The following is a 23,182-nucleotide window of genomic DNA, read 5'->3' on the forward strand; positions in this document are numbered from 1 at the left end:
CTGTTTCTTTCTAACATACTAATACGTGACTACAGGATCAGACTATACACAGATTTATTCTGCTAGCCTGGACACCTAGGTCTGTGTAGGAGCCATGTACAAAAAACTTTTTTTTTAAAAATAAAATCTTATAGCAAAGTGTTGGATTAACTTTGTGCCAATGCAAAAAAAAAACAAAAAAAAAACTCATCCATTTACTAAATTACTGCAGAAGTTGAAGCCAATATACTAGGTAGTGTTTTAGTAAAGAAAACAATTTATCCACTTAGGCTGAGTTCACTTCAGCGTTCATCCTTTCCGTTCTCCTATAACGAAGCAGGAGAACGGAAAGGCTGAACGCTAAAAGGACGGATTCGGCACATAACTGAGCCGAACGGAGCCTACGGACCCCATAGACTATATAAGGGGGTCCGTTAGGTTTACGCTCAAACAATGATTTTGGAGCGGAGGCAAAATTCCTACATGCACAACTTTTTTGTCTCCGCTACAAAATCATCTGAGTGTAAACCTAACGGACCCCTTTATAATCTATGGGTTCTGTAGGCTTCGTTCGGCTCAGTTATGTGCCGAATCCATCCTTTCCGTTTTCCTGCTCATATAACGAAACTGAAAGGCTGAACGCTGATGTGAACTCAGCCTTAAAGGGGTTGTTCCACAATAATTCCTTATTCATGTAATAAGGTGGTTGAGTGCCCGGAGAGAAAGGAGCGGTGGTCATTCATGCACACTGCTGCTCCATTTAACTCTGTGGGACTGCTGGAGATGATGGAGTGCCATACTTGGCTTATCTTTTGCACTACTATGGAGTTGAATGGTGGGACAGCCTTTTTAGGAATTCAGTGTGTAAGAAAAAAAGGGGGGGGGGGGGGGGGGAAGAAAATCACCCCAAAAAAAAAATTCGGAATTTTTTTCATGCAATTCAACTGGGGTCTTCACTGAGGCAGTAGTGCCACGGCTTTCTTCAGCTTTTCCTAGGCCGTGTGATGTTACGTTCTTCAGTCACATGGCCTAGACGCAGCTCAGCCTTATTGAAGTTGCCATACCAGGCACAGCCACTATACAATGTACAGCTTGGTAAGCAGAGAGCTACTACGAGCGCAACTGCCTTCTAAAACAGCTGATCGGCAGGGGTCCTGGGTGTCGGGCCCTTACCGATCAGATGCTGATGACATATCCAAAGAAAAGGCCTCACAACCCCTTTAATGTGAGTGAAGTACTGCAAAAGCAAATGGGTGCATCTCCATACTATGAAAACATAAATCAATGATCTTGCAATTATTTGGAACGTGTGAACTATAGTATTCTGTGGAGCTCTAAGTTGTATTAGGTGCTTTAGTTATTTTGCATTTAAAAAAGTGTTACATTTGAAAACCTAATTCTGTGTTTTTTTTTTTTTTTTTTTTTTTTTTTTTACATTTTAATTAGCTATACGGATTAAGGAAGAAGAACCAGATCCAGAGGAGTGGCAACTTACTGGGGATTCGACAGTCAATACCAATGATTTAACTCATCTGAGAGTCCAAGTTGTTGATGATGAACTTGACCAACCAAATCAAGAGGGAAAACGACTTCGGAGAGTGGCTTGCACTTGTCCCAACTGTAAAGATGGAGCTGGAAGGTTTGTATCCCAAGTTTCACACCAGCAAGCTATTTGCAGTTAAGTTTTTTTTTTTCTCTCTCGTGGACCCCCCCCCCCCCCCCCCCCCCCTTCCCATATGCCTTTTTATGGCGGTCACTAAGGGGCCTTAAGCTGGGCCGCCGCTCTCACATGAGAGCCGCGGCCCTGCTCTAACAGCCCGGACTGGCAGGAGTGCCGATCTGGGCTGCTTAACACTTTACATGCCGTAGGCAATGGCGCCCACCACATGTAAAGTGCTCACAGAGGGAGCCGACTCCCTCTGTCTTTCATTGGTACCCCGTAAATGCGATCGCGGGGTGCCGATGTGTGTGAAGGGTTGCTGGGGTCTTGTGTAGGCCCCAGACCAGCCTTCTGTAATTTCCAGCAGGCTGCAAGCTTTTCAATGAAAAAAAAGGCAAAAAAAATTTAATCTTCCCCGTACGTTAAAAAAAAGAAAAAATTGCTAATTTACGGTATTCTTAGTTGCCACCGAAAAAAACTTAATAACAAGCGATCAAAAAGCGCCATTTACTCCAAAATGATGCCAATAATAAAATACAAGTTGTCCCGCAAAAACCAAGCCCAAGTTTCCAAAATGGGGTCACTTTTTGGAGTTTTCCTTCTAGGGGTACCTCAGGGGCTCTTCAAATGTGAAATGGCGCCTGAAAACCATTCCAGCAAAATCTGCCCTCTGTTAACAATATGGCACTCTTTTCCCTCTGCACCCTGCCATGTGCCCATAAAGCAGTTTGAGACCACATAAATTGCAGAATCGGGGTAATAAATATTGCGGTTTCTTTGGCTGTTAACCCTTGCTGTGTTACAGGAAAGTTGGATTTAAATGGATAATCTGCCCCAAAAAAATGTAATTTTGAAATTGCCCCTCCAGTTTGCTTTAAAGGGAACCTGTCATCAATTTTATGCTGCCCATACGAACAGCAGCATAACGTAGAGACAGGTGAGTTGATTTCAGCGGTATGTCATTTCAAAGGTAAAAGTAAGTGGTTGCCGAGAACCAACATCACAATCATTGCAGACTGGGCCTGGAAAAGTCACGGCCACCTGAGAAGAGTCCTGGTTATTCATAAGTTCCTGCTCTCCCTGCCCACCTGCTCATGACTGACTGTCTACTACCTAGTTTTCTCCCTGGAAGAGAACTGCCAATCATCAGCAGATGGGTTGAGAGCAGGAGATTATGAATAACCAGGACTCTTCTCAAGTAGATTTGACTCTTTTCCAGGCCTGGACTGCAATAATTGTGATGCCGGTTCTCAGCAACCACTTACTTTTAGCTCATGAGTGACACACCGATGAAATCTGTATTTCTGTCACTATTTTATGCTGCCCTAAGTGAGGTCAGCAATAAAGTTGATGACAGGTTCCCTTTAATTCTTGTGGAACACCTAATGGGTTAATAAAGTTTGTAAAATCAGTTTTGAAAAACTTGAGGGGTGTCATTTCTAAAAAAAAAAAGGTCATTTATGGGTGGTTTCTCCTTTTGTATGCCCCACAAAGTGACTTCATAACTGAAACGGTCCTTAAAGTGGGTTTTGGAATTTTTCTTAAACTTAATGTACTTCTAAGCCTTCTAACTTCCTAAAAAAATAAAATGACATTTGCAAAATGATGCCGACATAAGGTAAAACGTATAAACTCAAATTCACCACTAATATGCAGTACAATGTGTCACGAGAAAACAATCTCAGAATGGCTTGGATAAGTAAAAGCGTTCCAAAGTTATTACCACATAACGTGACACATGTCAGATTTGAAAAATGGGGCTCCGGCATTTGGTCCAAACTGGCTGTCGCTTGAAGGGGTTAAAAATTAATTGTGTACCTGTGTTAACAAGTCGTGTTTGTTAACAACTGAAAATTGTTTGCAAGTTATTTGTGTAGAATAAAAATCAATTAGCGTGTTACAATGCACAGTACACATTTCTTAGCTGTGTTTTAATTGCTGTATTTACTTAGATATGTGTCTGGTTACTTTCTAATATCTTAGGGGTACCAACCTGGGAAAAAAGAAGCAACACATCTGTCATATCCCAGGATGTGGTAAAGTGTATGGTAAAACATCACATCTAAGGGCTCATCTGCGTTGGCATTCTGGGGAACGTCCATTTGTGTGTACTTGGATGTTCTGTGGCAAAAGGTTTACACGAAGTGATGAGCTACAGCGACACAGAAGAACACATACTGGTAAGGATCACGTTCTTTTTAAAGTGTATGTAGCGTAAAAATAAAATTGTTTAAAATCATTGTAATAACTTTTATTCCAATAAATGCAAATGCACGGAGATATTACACATTCAATTCCTAATCAACACAGTGTTAATGTTTTACAGAAAGTAAGGAAAAAGGAATATTAGGCATTACCAACATTTTTCTATAAAAACTCATGGGATCATTTATCAAACTGGTGTAAAGTAGAACTGGCTTAGTTGCCCATAACAACCAATCAGATTCCACCTTACATTTTGACAGCTCGTTTGTAAAATGAGTGGAATCTTATTGATTGCTATGGGCATCTAAGCCAGTTTTACTTTACACCAGTTTGATAAATGATCCCATCAAACATTTAATGTATAAACTGGAAAAATATGTTTGAGATTTCACTTTACTTTGACTTTCTGAACTAATATTTAGCGGCATAACCATGGTTTCTGAGAACTGTGTGACATGTTGCATGGAGTCAACCAACATCTGGCCCGTCTGAACAGGTATTCCAGTCCAGGACAATTGGACTATAATTCATTTCTTCTGCATTTTGGGGATTTTCCTCACAAACCATTTATTATTTCACCCCACAAGTTTTCCAGGGGATTGAGATGACCACTCCATTACCTCAATCCTGTTTTGTAATTAGATGTTCTCTTGGGGTCAATTCACATCCGTATGTGTTTTGTAGATCTGCAAAACACTGACACCGGCAATGTGCGTTCCGCATTTTGCGGACCGCACATTGTCTTCACTTTTGTAGAAAATGAATTTTCTTGTCCGCAATTGCGGACAAGAATAGGACATGTTCTATTTTTTTGCAGATCTGCAAATGCGGATGTGGACAGCACATTCCGGCCCCATTAAAATGAATGGGTCCGCACCTTTTCCGCAAAATTACAGAACGGATGCGGACCCACTTTGCGGACTTGTGAATGAACCCTAACTGGTGTTTTTTGGGGTCATTGTGTTAATACACCCTTTTCAAGGGCTTTTCTTCTCCGGCATAGGACAACATGATTTCCTCAAATATTCTGATCAGGGCTGTGGAGTCGGAGTTGAGGAGTCTGAGTCGGAGGCAATTTTGGGTACCTGGAGTCGAAGTCGGCAAAAAATTAACAGACTCCTACTAGATTTAAATTGGAATAAAAAAAAAAAAGCAAGTTTAAATGTCCCAATTCACAAAAATGGTGTAGTAAACCAGTGTGGCACACTAGGTGGTGCTGCGTGGAGTCGGGATCCCACCTCATATATAAGATAAATCAAACAAAACTCCAGCAATTTGCATTGGTGTTCTTGGTATTTATTGTGATGCGGCAAAGTTACACTTTGTGTGACGTTTTGGCTGAAATAGCCTTTTTCAAACATCAGCCGCTCTGGAGGAAGGAGCCAGTCAGTGCTGCCCTGTGGATGTAGATGGCGTGCAAATGCATGCGATGGGAAGAAGCTTCCTCCCATCGCATGCATTTGCACGCCATCTATAGCCACAGCGCAGCACTGACTGGCTCCTTCCTCCAGAGCGGCTGATGTTTGAAAAAGGCTATTTCAGCCGAAACGTCACACAAAGTGTAACTTTGCCGCATCACAATAAATACCAAGAACACCAATGCAAATTGCTGGATTTTTGTTTGATTTACTAATTCACAAAAAGTTATAAATAATTACCGTACTTTTCGCCCTATAAGGCTACTTTCACACTTGCGTTTGGGGTTCCGCTTGTGAGATCTGTTTGAGGGCTCTCACAAGCAGCCCCGAAGATCCGTTTATCCCCAATGCATTCTGAACGGATAAGGATCCGTTCAGAATTCATCAGTTTGGCTCCATTCCGCTCTGGAGGCGGACACCAAAACGCTGCTTGCAGCGTTTTGGTGTCCGCCTGGCGGTGCGGAGCCAAACAGATCCGTCCTGACTTACAATGCAAGTCAATGGGGACGGATCTGTTTGACTAACAATTAGACTGTATTTTTTTTTTTACATAGAATGCAGACGGATCCGTTCTGAACGGATACCATTGTTTGCATTATAGGTGCAGATCCGTCTGGTATCTGCACAGACTGATCCGCACCTAACGCAAGTGTGAAAGTAGCCTAAGACGCACCTAGGTTTTTGAGGAGGAAAATAAGAAAAAAAATAATTTGAACCAAAAGGTGTGCTTTTGGTGGGTTTTGAACTAATGGGGGGCATCTGTGGGGGGCACTGTTATGGGGCGCTTCTGTGGGTGGCACTGTTATGGGGGGATCATTGTGGGGGCATCTGTGGATGATATATATCACTATCTCTATATATCACTATCTCTATATATCACTATCTCTATATATCACTATCTCTATATATCTCTATCTCTATATATCTCTATCTCTATATATCTCTATCTCTATATATCTCTATCTCTATATATCTCTATCTCTATATATCTCTATCTCTATATATCTCTATCTCTATATATCACTATCTCTATATATCACCTTATCTTAGGTGTCATCCACAGATCTCTCCCCCCCCCAATAACAGTGTCCCTGTGTAGTGAATGGGGGCCGGCATCTGTTTCTGTAATGACCCGGTGTCTGCTTCATTCATAAAGTGGGCGGAGCAGGCGCGTGACGTAGTGAGTTACGCTACGAGCGCCCACCCGGCCTCCTGACTGCCAAGAAGTTAGTAGTAAGTAGTACAGCGCTAGATTTAAGATGACTGGAATACTTTAACAATACCCACAAGTTAGATATGATTACCATATACTACAGTGAGCAGGGCCCGGTGTAGTAGAATACAGTGACTGCATCGGGCCCCGCTGCCATTACAGAAACAGATGCCGGCCCCCAGCCCCTCCTCCATCTCAGCCTATTCACCGGACGGTCGCAGCATTCGCCTGCCCCCCCCCCCCCCTTCCCCCCCCAATAAGACGCACTGCTATTTTTCCCCCACTTTTGCGAAAAATACGGTACTTCTCTACTGTAAGAATAAAGGCCAATGCATGCAGTGCGTCATGTGACCATGAAGAAGCACGCTTTTCATATGCTTCACTATATGGCACGCAACGCACAGTTAAGGAGCGGCAATACTTATACTTTCCATTGTGTTGTGTTCCGCTGTTACAGGGAACGCAACGCCCATGGTTAACCTAGCCTCTCACTGATAACTGATCAAGTAAATATGTTTTTTCCAGAACTACGGTAGAGACACTTGTATAAGTGAAGGGAATGGATAGTCAATAGTTCAAGACTGAAGCTGTAAACCATTTGAAAAACTGCTGTCATTCAGCTAAGGCTATAAATACTTGTAAACTCAGATTGTTAGCTTAAACTTTAAACATGACTATGGGATTCTACTAGGGAAATCATGTTTTAAAATAAATGCCCCTTCCTGGATCCCCCCACTGCCTTATCTTCAGCAGAAGATCAGCACACAAAGAAGGCAGCAGCTTCCTAGCCAGTAGTTCTGTGCTAATGACATGTATGTTGCCTTTCTTTCCTTCAAGGAATGTATAAAATACATTCACATATTATACAGAGGAGTCGGGGAGTCGGAAGTACCAAAAACTGAGGAGTCGGACCATTTATCTACTGACTCAACAGCCCTGCTTTTGATATATCCAACACCATAGAATGAGAAACATCCCCATATCATGATGCTTGCGCCACCATGCTTTACTGTCTTCACAGTGTACTGTGGCTTGAATTCAGTGCTCGGGATTCGTCTGACTTTTATCAGCGGCCACTAGACCAAAAAGACGATTTCTCGCCCATTTTCCTTGGGGGACACAGAAAATCTTGGGTATAGCTCAGCTCCCTAGGAGGCGAGACACTAAGTGAAAGCTGTTAAGCCCCTCCTCCAGCAGCTATACCCTCAGCCTGGAGAGAGAGACTGCCAGTTTTTGCTTAGCGTCCATGGAGGCAAGACACTCCCTGCTCTGCTTGTTGTTAAATTTTAGATTTTTACTTTTTTTCTTTCTTCCAGACCATCAGGGACAACAGAGACGGAATAGACCTCTCTCTTTCTCCCGGGGTCGAGCTGCGACAGTGCCGGTCACCCGCACTGCTGCCTCCCCCACAGAAGGCAAGGTGGACCAGGGCAGCCTCGCTCCCCTGCATCCCGCCAGCGCAAGGGTCGCCCGCACGCCAAGTCCGTCTTCCAGCGTCCTGCCACTACGGTGCCAGTAGCTGAAGGGGCGACCCTGCTGGAACGGACCGAGGGTGAAGACGGCTGATGGTGAGAGAGTGGCTTCTCCAGCCAAATGTCTCCCCCCACCTCGCTCTCCTGCGTGCCTGACCACCATACTGTGCCTCTGGACCCTTCCCCGGCAATCTTCTCCCTGCTCCCTCTCCCTCCTGGCCTCCATAGGACGTTGCAGCTGGCTGCCTCCCTCCGCTGGCTGCAGGATAGGTTCAGCCACATTGCCTCCCTTCTCCTTGGAGTCCTTTCTATCCTCGGGCACCCGGTCTCAGGTTCCCCCTTCCCCTTACCGGTGCGCCACAAAATTTTGGCCCAGGCTTTGCGGCCTGCTGGGCCGCACCTCCGGTGCTCCTTCCCGTGCGCCCCAGACTCTTCCGGCCCGCGGGGTGGGCACCCGCGGTCGGCATAGGAATTGAGAGCTATGCTCCAACAGGCCCTGGCCGACGGCCGGTGCATGACGGGCGCCACAAATTTTGGCCCAGGCTTCGCGGCCTGCTGGGCCACACCTCCGGTGCTCCTTCCCGGGTCCCTGACTCTTCCGGCCCGCGGGGTGGGCACCCGCGGCCGGCATTGGACTTGAGAGCTATGCTCCAACAGGCCCCGGCCGACAGTCTGTGCATTCCGGTCGGCCGGGCGCCGCAAATTTTGACCCAGGCTTTGCGGCCTGCTGGGCCGCAATTCTGGCGCTCCATCCGGGCCCCTGACTCTTCCGGCCCGCGGGGTGGGCACCCGCGGGCGGTATGTACATGCGCCACTCCGGCTCAGGTCCTGGCCGGTATCTCGAATACTGTGTCGGCCGGGCGCCGCAAAATTCCGGCCTCTGTTGGAGGGGGCGGGAACTTCCCCAGGCGCGAATTCTTCCCGCCTGGAGGTTCGCCGCCCCCACGCCGGATCCCTGTAACCCTTTGGGTACCGGCCGGCTCCCAATGGGCCTGTATGGCTGGCCCCTTTTCCTGCCTCTCAGAGAGGCTGTGCCCCTGTATGGTGGGCCCCCCTTTCTGCCTCAGAGAGGCTGTGATATAAATAATAATTTAAATAAATGGATAAATAACTGATTTCTTGTGGGCTGCGCAGGACGCTGCAGCCTCATCAATCAGTAGTGCTGCCTGTATGCATGCCCCCCTTCCATAGGCGGCATGTCGCGCTCCATGGCTGCGGCGCTGACCAGGTGCATGTTCCCCCTTCTAGGCGGTTTCTTGCCCTCTCCCGGGATACGGCGCTGACAAAGTGCATGCGGCCCTTTCTATAGGCAGAATTCGTCACCCTCTCCAGTTATGGTGCCTGCCATGTGCATGACCCTCCTTCTTAGGCGGTATACTGCACTCTCCCTGGCTGCGGACTGGCGTTGTCCTTGACTCCCTTCTATAGGCGGAATACTGCACTCACCGGATACGGTGCTGGCCATGTGCACGACCCCCTTCCATAGGCGGAACGTGGCACTCTCACTGGATTCGCTGCCGGCCATGTGCGTAACCCCCTTTTATAGGCGGAATACTGCACTCTCACCGGATACGGTGCTGGCCATGTGCACGACCCCCTTCCATAGGCGGAACACTGCACTCTCACTGGATTCGCTGCCGGCCATAGGCATGACTCCCTTCCGTAGGCGGAATTCTACACTCTCACTGGATTCGCTGCCAGCCATATGCATGACCCCCTTTCCGTGGGCGGTGTACCGCACTCTCACTGGATTCGCTGCCGGCCATGGGCATGCCTCCTTTTCTCAGGTGACATACATACACTCTTACTGACTGTTTGTTCTCTCGCCAGTACGTGGTTGGCCTTGTGCATGACCCCCATCCATGGTGGGGTGCTCGCACTTTCCTTGGATGCGATGCTGGTCATGTGCATGACCCCCCCCCCCATTCTGGGCAGTATATTGCACTCTGGGCGGTATATTCTGGGCGGTATATTCACCGGATACGTTGCTGGCCATGAGCATGGCCCTCTAACATGGGTGGAATGCTTGCACTCCCATTGGATACGGTGCTGGCCTTGTGCATGACCACCCCTCATTCCATGGGCGGAATTTTGCATGCTCACGAGTTTCAAGGCTGTCCTTGTATATGCTGTGCTGGACTGGTACATGTCCCCCTTCATTGGCGGAGTAGTTGCACTCTCAAGAAATTCGGTGTTGGGTGGATTATTGCACAATCACTTAATGCTAGGATAACCCTGTACATGTCCCCCTTTCACTAGGTGGACCTCCTGCGTTCCTGCTGGATACTGTGCGGCCATGTGCATGGCCCCCTTCTGAGCAAAATATGGTATGTCCTACTTATCTGAAGTAGGTACTGGCCTTGGGCATCACCCCCTTTTGGGGCGGGCCTTTGCACTCTTGCCGACTGCGGTGTTTGCCAGGTACATTTCCCCCCTTTCTGGGCGGACTGCTTGCGTTCCATTGCATGCCGTACTAGTCTTGTGCATAACTCCCTTTCAGGTTGCACTTTGCACTTCCGTAGATACTGTGGGATTCTGTGGCTGGCCCTCTTCGCTGAGTGACTGTTTGCAGTGAGCGGACGAACTGTCACTGTCTGTGGGTGATCCCAGACAGGCGATCCCTCTAATTCAGAGGATTCTAATGCCGGCTGTCAGGTTCTATATATGTGTGTATGTATGTGTATATATATATTAGTAATTTAACTCCCTCCCTTTCCCATGGGGCCACTGCTGTGCCGTTGCAGGGACCCCATGCTTGACGGGTTCACAGAGGGAGGGGGCTCTCCCATCGGACCGCTGGTTGTTCTTCCTGTCGGCCACCAGCCTGCACGATCATCAAGCTCCTGAGGCAACAGCGCTCAGATTACATCACTGGGCTTGGCGCATGCCCAGTGAGACTTTTGAGGCTGTTGCCCTCAGGAGCTTGATGATCGCGCAGGCGCAGTACCGCAAGATTTCTGGCGGACCACAGGAAGAAGAACAGGGCATTTCTTGAAGGTAGAAGATGACATGGTGAGGGGGCGGAACCGTTTGCCGGGGCTGTGGGAGGTTATTTCAGGATCAGGAGGCGTTCTTGGGCTTCAAATTAAGGCAGGCTGGGCACTGCAGGGGGGCGTCACTGGGCTCCAGAGAGGAAAAAAAACTTCCCTCCGGGCACCTTGGAGCTTCATTAGCATATCAGAAAAAGAGCTTTTTTTTTTAATCAAAATGATAAAACGAAATAAAGTAAGAAGACCACTGCAGGAAATAAGGTACTTTATTGAACATGGCAATGTTGAAAGCTTAAAATGCTAAAAGCAGATGACAGATTCCCTTTAATTACTTCTCTACTGTAAGAATAAAGGCCGGTGCATCACGTTACCGCAAAACGAACCCGTTAAGTGACCGTGAAGAAGCATGCATTTCATATGCTTCACTATATGGCACGCAACGCACAGTTAAGGAGCGGCAATACTTATACTTTCCATTGTGTTCCGCTGTTACCGGGAACGCAACGCCCATGGTTAACCTAGCCTCTCACTGATAACTGATCAAGTAAATATGTTTTTTGCAGGACTAGAGACACTTGTATAAGTGAAGGGAATGGATAGTCAATAGTTCAAGACTGAAGCTGTAAACCATTTGAAAATCTGCTGTCATTCAGCTAAGGCTATAAAAACTTGTAAACTCAGATTGTTAGCTTAAACTTTAAACATGACTATGGGATTCTACTAGGAAAATCATGTTTTAAAATAAATGCCTTTTCCTGGATCCTCCCACTGCCCTATCTTCAGGAGGAGATCAGCACACAAAGGAGAAGGCAGCAGCTTCTGCCCAACTACCTCTCTGCTATAAGAGCTTAGAAGAACTTGGTGGAACAGCTGTATGTTGCCTTTCTTTCCTTCAAGGAATGTATAAAATATATTTGCATATTAAATCGGAAGTCGGAAGTACCAAAAACTGAGGAGTTGGAGTCAGAGCATTTATCTACTGACTCCACAGCCCTGTTAAAGACTATGGAGACACACAAAAAAATCTTTTTTTTTTCAAAAATGCTTTATGTAAAACTATAACAACCAAAAAAGTAGCGAAACAACCTGCTCTATAAATATACCACATGATCTAACCTGTCAGATGAACATTGTAAATAACAAAAAATAAACTGTGCTAAAACAGCTATTTTGTTACCTTGCCTCACAAAAGTGTAATATAGAGAAACCAAAAATCATATGTACCCTAAAATAGTACCAACAAAACTGCCACCTTATCCTGTAGTTTCCAAAATGAGGTAATTTTTGGGGAGTTTCTACTCTAGGGGTGCTTCAGGGGGTCTTCAAATGTGCGACTTATCCCAGTGAAATCTGCCTTCCAGAAACCATATGGCGTTACTTTCCTTCTGCGCCCTGCCGTGTGCCTGTACAGCAGTTTACGACCACATATGGGGTGTTTCTGTAAAGTACAGAATCGGGGCAATAAATATTGAGTTTTGTTTGGCTGTTAACCCTTGCTTTGTTACTGGAAAAAATTGATTCAAATGGAAAATCTGCCAAAAAAATAATTCAAAATTTTATCTACATTTTCCTTTAATTCTTGAGGAACACCTAAAGGGTTAAAGTTTGTAAATCAGTTTTGAATACCTTGAGGGGTGTAGTTTCTAAAATTGGGCCATTTTTGGGTGGCTTCTATTATGTAAGCCCCACAAGTGACTTCAGACCTGAACTGGTCCTTAAAAAGTGGGTTTTGGATTTTTTAAAAATTTACTTCTAAGGCTACTTTCACACTGGCGTTTCTGGGTCTGCTTGTGAGATCCATTTCAAGGCTCTCACAAGCGGCCCAAAACGCATCAGTTTAGCCCCAATGCATTCTTAATGGATGGGGTTCCGTTCAGAATGCATCAGTTTGCCTCCATTCCGCTCTGGAGGCGGACACCAAAACGCTGCCTGCAGCATTTTGATGTCCACCTGACTATGCGGAGCCAAACGGATCTGTTTTCACTGACACAATATGGTGCAATTGAAAACTGCCCCGCCTCGCATTGACTTTCAGTGTAAGTCAAAACGGATCCATTTGCATTATCATGAACAAAAAAAAATTGTTCATAGTAATGCAAACAGATCTTTTCTGAACGGATACAAGCGTTTGCATTATAGGTGCGGATCAGTCTGTGCAGGTACCAGACGGATCTACACATAACGCAGGTGTGAAAGTAGCCTAAGCCTTCTAACGTTCCAAAAAAAGTGTCATTTTCAAAATGATTCAAACATGAAGTAGACATATGGGGAATGTAAAGTAATAACTATTTTTGGAGGTATTACTATTTTTTATTTTTTTTCAATTTGACTCAAATTTACCACTGTCATGAAGTACAATATGTGACGAGAAAACAATCTCAGAATGGCCTGGCTATGTTGAAGTGTTCCAAAGTTATTACCACATAAAGTGACACATGTCAGATTTCCAAAATTTGTCCTGGTCCTTAAGGTAAAAAATGGCTGTCATGAAGGGGTTAATCATAGTATGCTCTTTATCCGCACAATATCTGGAATGAACATTTGCCACCCTCCTACCTTAAAGACGACCTTTCATCTGTTTTTCTTATAGGAGCTAAATACCTGTACTTGCTGATGCTGCCACCCTTCTCCCTGGCTGTGCCACGATGCAATCATATCGGAGGCACAGGCATCCGGATTGCCATGGTATACCTGAGCCTCATCAGGCTTACTGTGAATGACAGTACACTGCAGTACACTTTACAGTGTATTGTAGAGGCATCAGACCCACTGGATCTTCAAGAACCAAGTGGGTCAGAGTCAAAAAAGTATTAAAAAAAAAAAGTGAAAAATCTAACTTCTTCCTATATTCGCACATATAAGTGGTTAAAAATTTTAAAAATAAAAACACTAAACAGGTTTGGTATCGCCGTGTCCGTATCGACCTGATCTATAAAAGGATCACGTACTTTTACCGCACGGTGAACGCCATAAAAAAAAAAGACTATGATGGAATTGCAATTTTGCCCACTGCCCTTCCCACAAAATGGTATAAAAAGTGATCAAAAGAGTCATGTACTGCAAAATAGTACCAATCAAACCATCATCTTTTCTCGTGCATGGCATTGGGGGACACAGCACCATGGGTATATGCCCAGCTGACACTAGAAACAAAAAAAAGTGTTGGCTCCACCCAGATGGGCTATACCCCTCTGCCAGAGCCGAGAGAGGTCAGTCTAGTTCTAGTGTCCGTAGGAGGCAGACATGACCTGCATGGCTCATGCCTCCGTTGGGGGGCCGGCTCCGTAGGTCATTTTCAGTGCTCCTTTGTGCAGGGCACCTGTTCCCCTCAGCGCTGTCTCCCTCCCGTCCCGCGGCTGCTTCCGGTCACGATCGCGGGCGTCTGCTCCCGGTCACGATCGCGGGCGTCTGCTCCCGACAGCTCCGTCTCACCTTAGGCCTCGGCTTACTAGGCCGCAGGTCACGTGGGGCGGAGCTTTCTCTCCGCCCACTCTTGGTTTCCTGGGCTCACTCTTTCACACTCCCTTCCATGGGCGGAGCCCTGGGAGGCGCTTGTTTTTTCTTCCAATCCTCTTTCAGCCCGGGCTTCTGCCGGTCATGGAGGGCGTTCCCTTCTTCTCTGCCGGCTCCTTCCTCTCCTGCTCCCGGTCGCCATCTTGCTGCTCCTCTCCTGCTCTGCGGCTTCTTCATCTGGGACACAGCACAATTTGGGTCTGGTAGGCAGCCCTTCGGCTGACTTTTTACCTTGCAGGCTCCATCCTAAGCCCACGTCTTCCTCTGGTCGGGACCCCACTCCCCCTGCCGGGATTTCTACTCATTATGCATGTTCTCTGTGTAATAAGAAGTTCCCATGCGGCCAGTCTAACTCTCTCTGCACACAGTGACTCGACCCAAGGCCGCCCCTGCGGTCCCCTCCAGGTCGGTTCTTCCGGAATGGGCTGCTACCCTGTCCCAAGCCATAGGGAACCTTGCCAGCCTCTCCCAATCCCTGGCGCAGTCTCTGGACCGTTTGCCTGCTCAGATTACGGCCGCCTCTAGCAGGGACTGTCCCGCTGGGGACGTCCGTTCTCGCTCTGGCACTCTGTCCCGTAAGCGAGCTCGTAGGGTCTCGGCCTGGTCCCACTCTTCCTCAGCTTCCTCGGATTATTCCCCGGATAAGTCTGAGACGGGCGAGGTTTCTTCAGCCGTTTCCGCCGCTCCTGGGGACTCCTCTGATTGTGAATCGGAGCGGTGCTCGGCGATATCTGCGGCCATACAGGATCTCATTAAAGCCGTCCGGGACGCACTCCATGTGCCAGACGATCCTTCCTCCTCCTCCCAGGAGTCAGTGTCCTTCAGTCGTTCCAGACGTTCCGCTGTGGTTTTCCCTAATCACGCGGATCTTGACGCACTTCTGGCTAAGGTGTGGCGTCACCCTGATCGGCGCCTTCACCTTACCAAGGCCACGGATGTCCCTTATCCCTTTTCTGAGGAATCTGTCAACCTCTGGACGGTTCCTCCTCAGGTAGATCCTCAGGTGGCTCACCTGGCGAAGGCCACTACCCTTCCCCTGGCTGATGCGGCTTTCTTGTCTCATCCCGCTGACAAATGGGTCGACTCCTTGGCCAAGTCCGTGTTCGTAGCAGCGGGTGCCGCCATCCGTCCTGCTTTTGCTGCTTCCTGGGTGGAAAAGGCCTGCGCGATCTGGTTCCTCCTCAGGTAGACCTTGACGCACTTCTGGCTCCAGACTCGGTCCATGGGGAACTGGCAGTGCTTGCCCCTCAGATCTACCAGGCGTCCAAGTTTCTTTGTGATGCCTCTATGGAATCGGCTCGCCGTGCGGCCGCTAACTCTGTGGCCATACGCCGTGCGGCCGTTAACTCTGTGGCCATACGCCGCACCATCTGGCTTCGTTCTTGGGCGGTGGATTCCGCCTCCAAGAAGGCTCTAATTTCCCTTTCCTTCCTCGGTGGGAAGCGTTTGGAGGAGCTCATCTGAGGCCACTGGCGGTAAGAGTTCCCTTCTCCCCCAGAACCAGCCTCGCCGCCGCTTTTCTGGGTCGTCCTCTCGGGCGCAGACCTTTCGTTCCTTTCGGGCCCCTTCCGCCCGACCAGACAAGAAGTCCACTAGGCCTTCCTTTAAGGCCAAGCCCTCCTGGCATGCCAAGCCCAAACCTGCTCGCTCCCAGTCCACTAAGCCACCTTCCGCATGACTCTGCCCCGGTCAAGGTGGGGTGAGGGCGCTTGCTCGCCTTTCAGAATATCTGGCAAGCAAGTGTGGAGGACGCTTGGGTTCTGGAGGTAGTCTCCGGATACAAGATCGAATTTTCCAGTCTTCCGTCGGGACGGTTCTTCATGATTTCGCCCCCCCCTCCCGCCCAAGTCCCCCGCCCAAGTCCCCCGCCAGGGCAGACAAGTTTTTCCAGGCCATTCGTTCCCTTTGCTCTATAGGGGTCATTGTTCCGGAATCAGAACGCTTTCAGGGATTCTACTCGAACCTGTTTAAGGTTCCCAAGAAGGACGGTTCGCTCCGCCCAATCCTGGACCTGAAGGCGCTCAGTCACTTCGTACGTGTCTGTCATTTTCGCATGGAATCCCTCCGGTCGGTGATCGCCTCCTTGGAGGCGAACGAGTTCCTGTCGTCAATAGACATTCAGGACGCTTATCTACACGTCCCCATTGCCCTCTCCCATCAAAGGTTCCTTCGCTTCGCGGTGGGTCCTCTTCATTTTCAGTTTGTCGCCCTGCCCTTCAGCTTGGCCTCTGCCCCGAGGGTTTTCACAAAGGTGCTAGCGCCTCTCGTGGCACTTCTCTGTGCCAGGGGGGTCGCATTGGTGCCTTACCTGGATGACCTTCTGATCTGGGCTCAGTCATTGGCGGACAACCTGTCCAGCCTACGCATCACCCTCTCGGCTCTTGCCCAATTCGGGTGGCTCATCAACCACTCCAAGTCCTCTCTTGTCCCATGTCGAAGGATGCCCTTTCTGGGAATGATCTTCGATACTCGCCTCGGGCGGGTGTTCCTTCCCCCAGAGAAGTTTGCCTCTCTTCAGGCGGGGGTCACTCGTCTCCGTGACCCGTCTCCCTTGACCATCAGGATGTGTATGTGCGTCCTGGGCAGGATTCGAGGCCATTCCCAATTCCATTCCCGGGACCTTCAGTTGTTCATCCTATCCAGGTGGGACAAGTCCCTGGCAGGCCTCGATCGCCGGACCCGTCTCCCTCTCAAGCTTTGCCAGGATCTCTCCTGGTGGCTGAATCCTCGGACGGTGTCCCTGGGCTGGTCTTTCCTTCCCCCGCAGTTGGCGGGTGATCACCACAGATACCAGCCTCTCGGGTTGGGGGGCAGTCTTAGTCCCTCACTGTCCAGGGTCTTTGGTCTGTTCAGGAGTCTTCCCTGCAGATCAACTTCCTCGAACTCAGGGCAATTTTACTGGCACTGTCTCACTGGACTCCCCGTCTCCGCGGTCTCCCGATCCGGGTTCAGACGGATAATTCCACCGCCGTGACCTATCTGAACCACCAAGGGGGCACCAGGAGTAAGATGGCCCTACAGGAAGCCTCCCGTATCCTGCGGTGGGCGGAGAAGCACGTTGCGGTCCTCTCCGCCGTACACATTCCCAGGGTCGACAATTGGACGGCAGACTTTCTCAGTTGTCAGCTCGTCGACCCGGGCGAATGGTCTCTCCACCCAGAAGTGTTCCTCCAACTTTGTCACAGTTGGGGAATCTCTTCGCGTCGCGCCTCAACCGCAGGCTCCCGTGCTATGTGCGGTCCAGGGACCCTCAGGCTCTCGCGATCGACGCCCTAGTTCTGCCTTGGTCTCAGTTCAACCTTGTGTATCTTTCCCCCCCCCCCCCCCCCCCCCCATTCCTCTCCTTCCCAGAGTGCTCAAGCGTCTCAAGGCAGCCCGCGTTCCGGCGATCCTGGTGGCTCGGGATTGGCCCCCGCAGATCGTGGTACGCGGATCTGGTGTTTCTGCTCGCCGACGTCCCGTGGCGACTTCCTCCGCTCCACGATCTCCTTTCCCAGGGCCCTCTGTTCCACCCGAATTTACCTCAGCTTCGTTTGACGGCGTGGCTGTTGAGGCCGCGGTCCTGAAGTCCCGTGGTCTCTCGGATTCGGTCATCCGGGCGATGCTTCACGCTCGCAAGCCCCAGTCGGCCCGCATTTACTATCAGACCTGGAGAGCGTATTTTGCCTGGTGCGAATCTGGTCGTTTTCGCCCTCTGTTTCTCTGTCCCTAACATTCTGTCTTTCCTTCAGGCTGGATTTGATGAGGGTTTTCGCCTGGCTTCTCTCAGGGGGCAGATTTCGGCCCTCTCTGTCCTCTTCCAGCGTCCTGTGGCCTCGCGGGCCCAGGTTAAGACTTTTTTCTCCAGAGTGTTGCTCGCCGAGCCCCTCCCTTTCGCTTTCCGGTGGAGCCGAGGGACCTGAATCTCGTCCTAGACGCCCTTCAGTCATCGCCCTTCGAGTGCTTGGCAGAGATCTCTCTGTCATTTGTCTCGTTTAAGGGGGCCTTCTTCGTGGCTGTCACCTCCATCCGCCGGGTTTCCGAACTTGCGGCGCTTTCTTGCCGTTGCTGGTGTTCCATCAGGACAAGGTGGTATTGCGTCCCGTTCCCTCTTTTCTCCCGAAGGTGGTTTCCTCGTTTCATATTAATGAGATCGTCCTTCCTTCTGCCCCAATCCTTCTCACTCTAGGGAAAAATCCCTCCATTGCCTGGATGTGGTTCGGGCTCTTCGCCTCACGGAACCCTTCCGTCGTTCGGACTCTTTTTGTGGTCCCAGCAGGCTTTCGTAAAGGTTTGCCTGCCTCCAAGGCCACCATTTCTCGCTGGGTTCGGTCGGCCGTCAAGGAGGCCTATGTCGCGAAGTGTCGGGCTCCCCCTTCCAGGTTGACCGCACATTCGACTAGGGCGGTTGGGGCTTCTTGGGCGGTGCGTCATCAGGCATCAGCTTCCCAGGTCTGCCGGGCTGCCACCTGGGCGTCGGTTCACACTTTTTCTAAGTTCTACCATATTCATTCCTTGGCTTCTGCTGATCCCAGTCTGGGACGCAAGGTTCTGCAAGCAGCTGTGCTTTAGATTGGTGGCATGGCGCTTTTTTCTTCCCTCCCTCGGGGACTGCTTTTGGATGTCCCATGGTGCTGTGTCCCCCAATGCCATGCACGAGAAAATTGGATTTTTTGTACTCACCGTAAAATCCTTTTCTCGTAGTAGGCATTGGGGGACACAGATTCCCCCCCACCCCTTTTTGAGGCTCCGGCTTTTGCCTAGTTTGGTTGTCGGGTTTCCCCAGTTGAAGACTTGTTGTCTTTCAGTTTTTTTGGTTCAGGTGTGACGTTCCTACTGCTTTTGTACCGACTGATCTCTCTCGGCTCTGGCAGAGGGGTATAGCCCACCTGGGTGGAGCCAACACTTTTTTTTTTTTGTTTCTAGTGTCAGCTGGGCATATACCCATGGTGCTGTGTCCCCCAATGCCTACTACGAGAAAAGGATTTTACGGTGAGTACAAAAAAATCTGATTATCCTGCAAAAAATGAGTCCATACCTAAGACAATCGCCCAAAAAATAAGACGCTAAAACATGATTTTTGATTCAAAAATGCTCTTATTGTGTAGAACCAAAATATATATAAAAAAAAGACATATTGGGTATCGCTGCATCCGTAAAAAAAACTGCTGTATAAAAATATCACATGCGTTGGTGAATGCCGTAAAAAAATAAAATAAAAACCATGCCAAAAAAAAGCCATTTTATTTTTTAGCACCTTACAACACACAAAGTGTAATTCACCTGAAAAAACAGCAACGTTTCAATCCTCAGGGAGATCTTTCTCAAGCAGTGATAAAAACAAAGGTGCTCAAATACGTGTGTGTAAAAAAAAATAATAATATATATATATATATATATATATATATATATATATATATATATATATATATATATATATATATACATACATATACATATATACATACATACATACTATAATTGACCAGCAAAGCTAATTAATGTCAAAATGTGAATAAATAGTGATAATTCATGAGAATAAATATATAAATTTAATTCATATTGTATATAGAACAGATGCACAAGCTAGTGTAAAAATTCCAAACATCTGATGCAATTATATAATACAAAAAGTGCAAACAATCCATAAAGTGCAATCATATACAAATTAAATACATGTGTATCAACATGTGAAATCACTTAAAGGCATAGGTGTGCCATATGAATCGTGTAAAAAACTGACCAGCACGAGTCCTCACGGCTTGAGCGTATCGGCAGCATTGGGTCATGTGATCAGACGTACAGAGCGGAATAACAGCTCATCACACAGGTCCCGTCACTCGGCAACATGAAAGGACTCCCATTCTCGCGTGACCGGGAAAATATACGCCTACAGCGTTTTGCTGTCCGCCTGACAAAGCCGAGCGTCCTGGCACACAATGTAAGTCAATGGGGACGGATCAGTTTTCTTTGACACAATCTGGCACAATAGAAAATGGATCTGTCCCCCATTGACTTTCAATGGTGTTTAAGACGGATCCGTCATGGCTATAGACGACATAATACAACCGGATCTGTTCATGACAGATGCATGCGGTTGTATTATTGTAACGGAAGCGTTTTTGCAGATCCATGACGGATCTGCAAAAAACGCTAGTGTGAAAGTAGCCTTAGTTGCCCATAGCAACCAAACAGATTCCACCTTTCATTTTTCACAGCTTCATTGGAAAATAAAAGGAGGAATCTGGTTGGTTGCTATGGGCACCTAAGCCAGTTCTACTTTACACCAGTGTTGATGAATCTCCCCCATTGTGTACTTTTATGTTTACATAGCATTGTGTGTCGTCACACTGTACGAATCTGTGTGGGAAAAGTGACCGCTCACTGCAGAAATATCTATTGTGTCTACAAATAATGGACTTTATACAGAATGGAAAGTAAGAAATAGATCTGCGGATTACAGGCAGTCTGTATGTAAGTGGCTGCTAGCTGTGCTATGTAACAGGATATTGGGGCAGGGCAGCAGAGCTGTGCTATGTAACAGGATATTGGGGCGGGGCAGCAGAGCTGTGCTATGTAACAGGATATAGGGGCGGGGCAGCAGAGCTGTGCTATGTAACAGGAATAGGGGGGCGGGGCAGCAGAGCTGTGCTATGTAACAGGATATGGGGCAGGGCAGCAGAGCTGTGCTATGTAACAGGATATGGGGGCGGGGCAGCAGAGTTGTGCTATGTAACAGGATATTGGGGCTGGGCAGCAGAGCTGTGCTATGTAACAGGAATAGGGGGGCGGGGCAGCAGAGCTGTGCTATGTAACAGGAATAGGGGGCGGGGCAGCAGAGCTGTGCTATGTAACAGGAATAGGGGGCGGGGCAGCAGAGCTGTGCTATGTAGCAGGATATGGGGGCAGGGCAGCAGAGCTATGCTATGTAGCAGGATATGGGGGCGGGGCAGCAGAGCTATGCTATGTAGCAGGATATGGGGGCGGGGCAACAGAGCTGTGCTATGTTACAGGATATGCGGCGAGGCAGCAGAGCTTGTGCTGGTGCATGTGAAATGAACTGGAACGCCCTCAGAGCTGAGGAGTCATGAGAAACAGTGATTGAATCTCATAGAAGAGCATTTCTGAGGGCATGTGAAGCAAAGCTGATACCAGTAAATAAACGAGTGCAATTTTATTATGTGCTGCATTACGGTAAGATATGGGGTTATTGATTTTTAGTGCACAAAGGTGTCCATAGCCTTTAAACCTCAAGTTTTAATTCAAAGCTGTATTTTAGTTTCTTATGCTACATCACAAAGAAATACATTTTCTAATTTTGAATGAATTTTTCTTTCCGTTTCAATCAACAGGTGAAAAGAAGTTTGTCTGCCCAGAGTGTTCTAAACGATTTATGAGAAGCGATCACCTTGCCAAACACATTAAAACCCATCAGAATAAGAAAGGCATTCATGCCAGCAGTGCTGTATTGGCATCCATAGAAGCTAAGCCAGATGATACATTGATAACTGCCGAAGGTACAACCCTTATTCTTGCAAACATTCAACAGGGGTCTGTATCCGGCATAGGAACTGTAAACACGGGCATCGGCGGTCAAGATCTCCTCTCCAATTCAGAGATTCCCCTTCAGCTTGTCACTGTTTCTGGAAATGAGGCAATTGAGTAACTATCACACAACACCTATTAATTGTGGTTATTTTTATACAGTAGTGAGGGGGAAAAAAACAAAAAACATTGTTCTTGAGTTCTTAGATATCTTTTTATTGATGTGCAAACTTTTTTGGATTGACAGTAACTTGGTTATACATGACACTGAAATGCCTTACTTTGTATGCTATTCCATAAGTATGAAGAAATGGTAAAATTGCATGGCTTTTGTAGGTACTTTTGGAATCTAGAATTGATGAAATTTTACCATGACACATACGAGTATAAATACTATTGACAGATGGATATGGTAGTCTAACCAAATGCATCAATCCTGTGTGGTTTAGTGTAAAAAAAAAAAAAAAATCAAACGAGAAAAAATTAAGAACATGTTGGTATTTATCTATTGTAAGATAACAAAGTTGATGGGTAACAAAGAAATTATGTTATGGTATGAAATTTTGTAATTTTCTCAATGACTGGAATTTTTATTATGCATAACTGACAAATCACGTTTCCCAGCAAGACACGCCCTGGCTTCGGTTTCACCACAGCTCACCAACTTACCAAATTAACCACCAATTTGTTTTAACTAGGTGAACCTATGTACACAGTTTTAAAAGTTTATCTTGTAAAAAAAAGAAATAATAAAATCTACAACAAGTTTTTTAGCCTGGCAGCAGCCACTGTCTGGATTGTTTAAAAAGCCATGCGCAAACAGTAATTTGCCAAACCAAATCTTGCTAAAGTCGTCGGAAGTCATGGAGGCAATATAACCAATGTAGAAAGACTTTTGTAGGTTGACACTTTTTTTTTCTCTCTCGAATGGTTAATTGTTTTGATTAAGCACCCACGTTATCGAATACTGGTGGACCAAAAAAATGAACTGTTTGTCATTCAGCAGCACATCTATCAATTTTGAGTACTCGGACATCAAAACCGTTGTAAATGAAGTAGTCTAGCATATGCAAACATGATCAGAGTCCTTTCCATAGTCACAATATGGGGCATACAAATACTAGTCATGGGTTATAGGGGGAAAAACAGGGGTGGGTTTTTTTTTTTTTAACTTAGTTGATGAATCAGCATTTAAACAACCTATTTGC

The 23,182-nt window shown here is 47.4% G+C and overlaps 1 protein-coding gene across 2 annotated transcripts in view; it reads left to right on the plus strand.

Annotated features, from left to right (window-relative positions):
- The window catches only part of SP3 (Sp3 transcription factor), a 63,381-nt gene extending 41,235 nt beyond the window's left edge, over positions 1-22,146 (plus strand). The window contains exons 5-7 of one of the 2 annotated variants that reach the window (XM_040439454.1): positions 1,426-1,618; positions 3,623-3,819; positions 21,782-22,146. In XM_040439454.1, the coding sequence (XP_040295388.1) occupies positions 1,426-1,618; positions 3,623-3,819; positions 21,782-22,095 (704 nt within the window). In that variant the 3' untranslated portion in view covers positions 22,096-22,146. The remainder of the gene's footprint in view (positions 1-1,425; positions 1,619-3,622; positions 3,820-21,781) is intronic. The other variant, XM_040439455.1, reaches the window with a different exon arrangement.
- The last annotated feature ends 1,036 nt before the right edge of the window (positions 22,147-23,182 follow it).

This window comes from Bufo bufo, chromosome 7 (genome assembly GCF_905171765.1).
Source record: "Bufo bufo chromosome 7, aBufBuf1.1, whole genome shotgun sequence".
NCBI classification, from domain to species: Eukaryota; Metazoa; Chordata; class Amphibia; order Anura; family Bufonidae; genus Bufo; species Bufo bufo.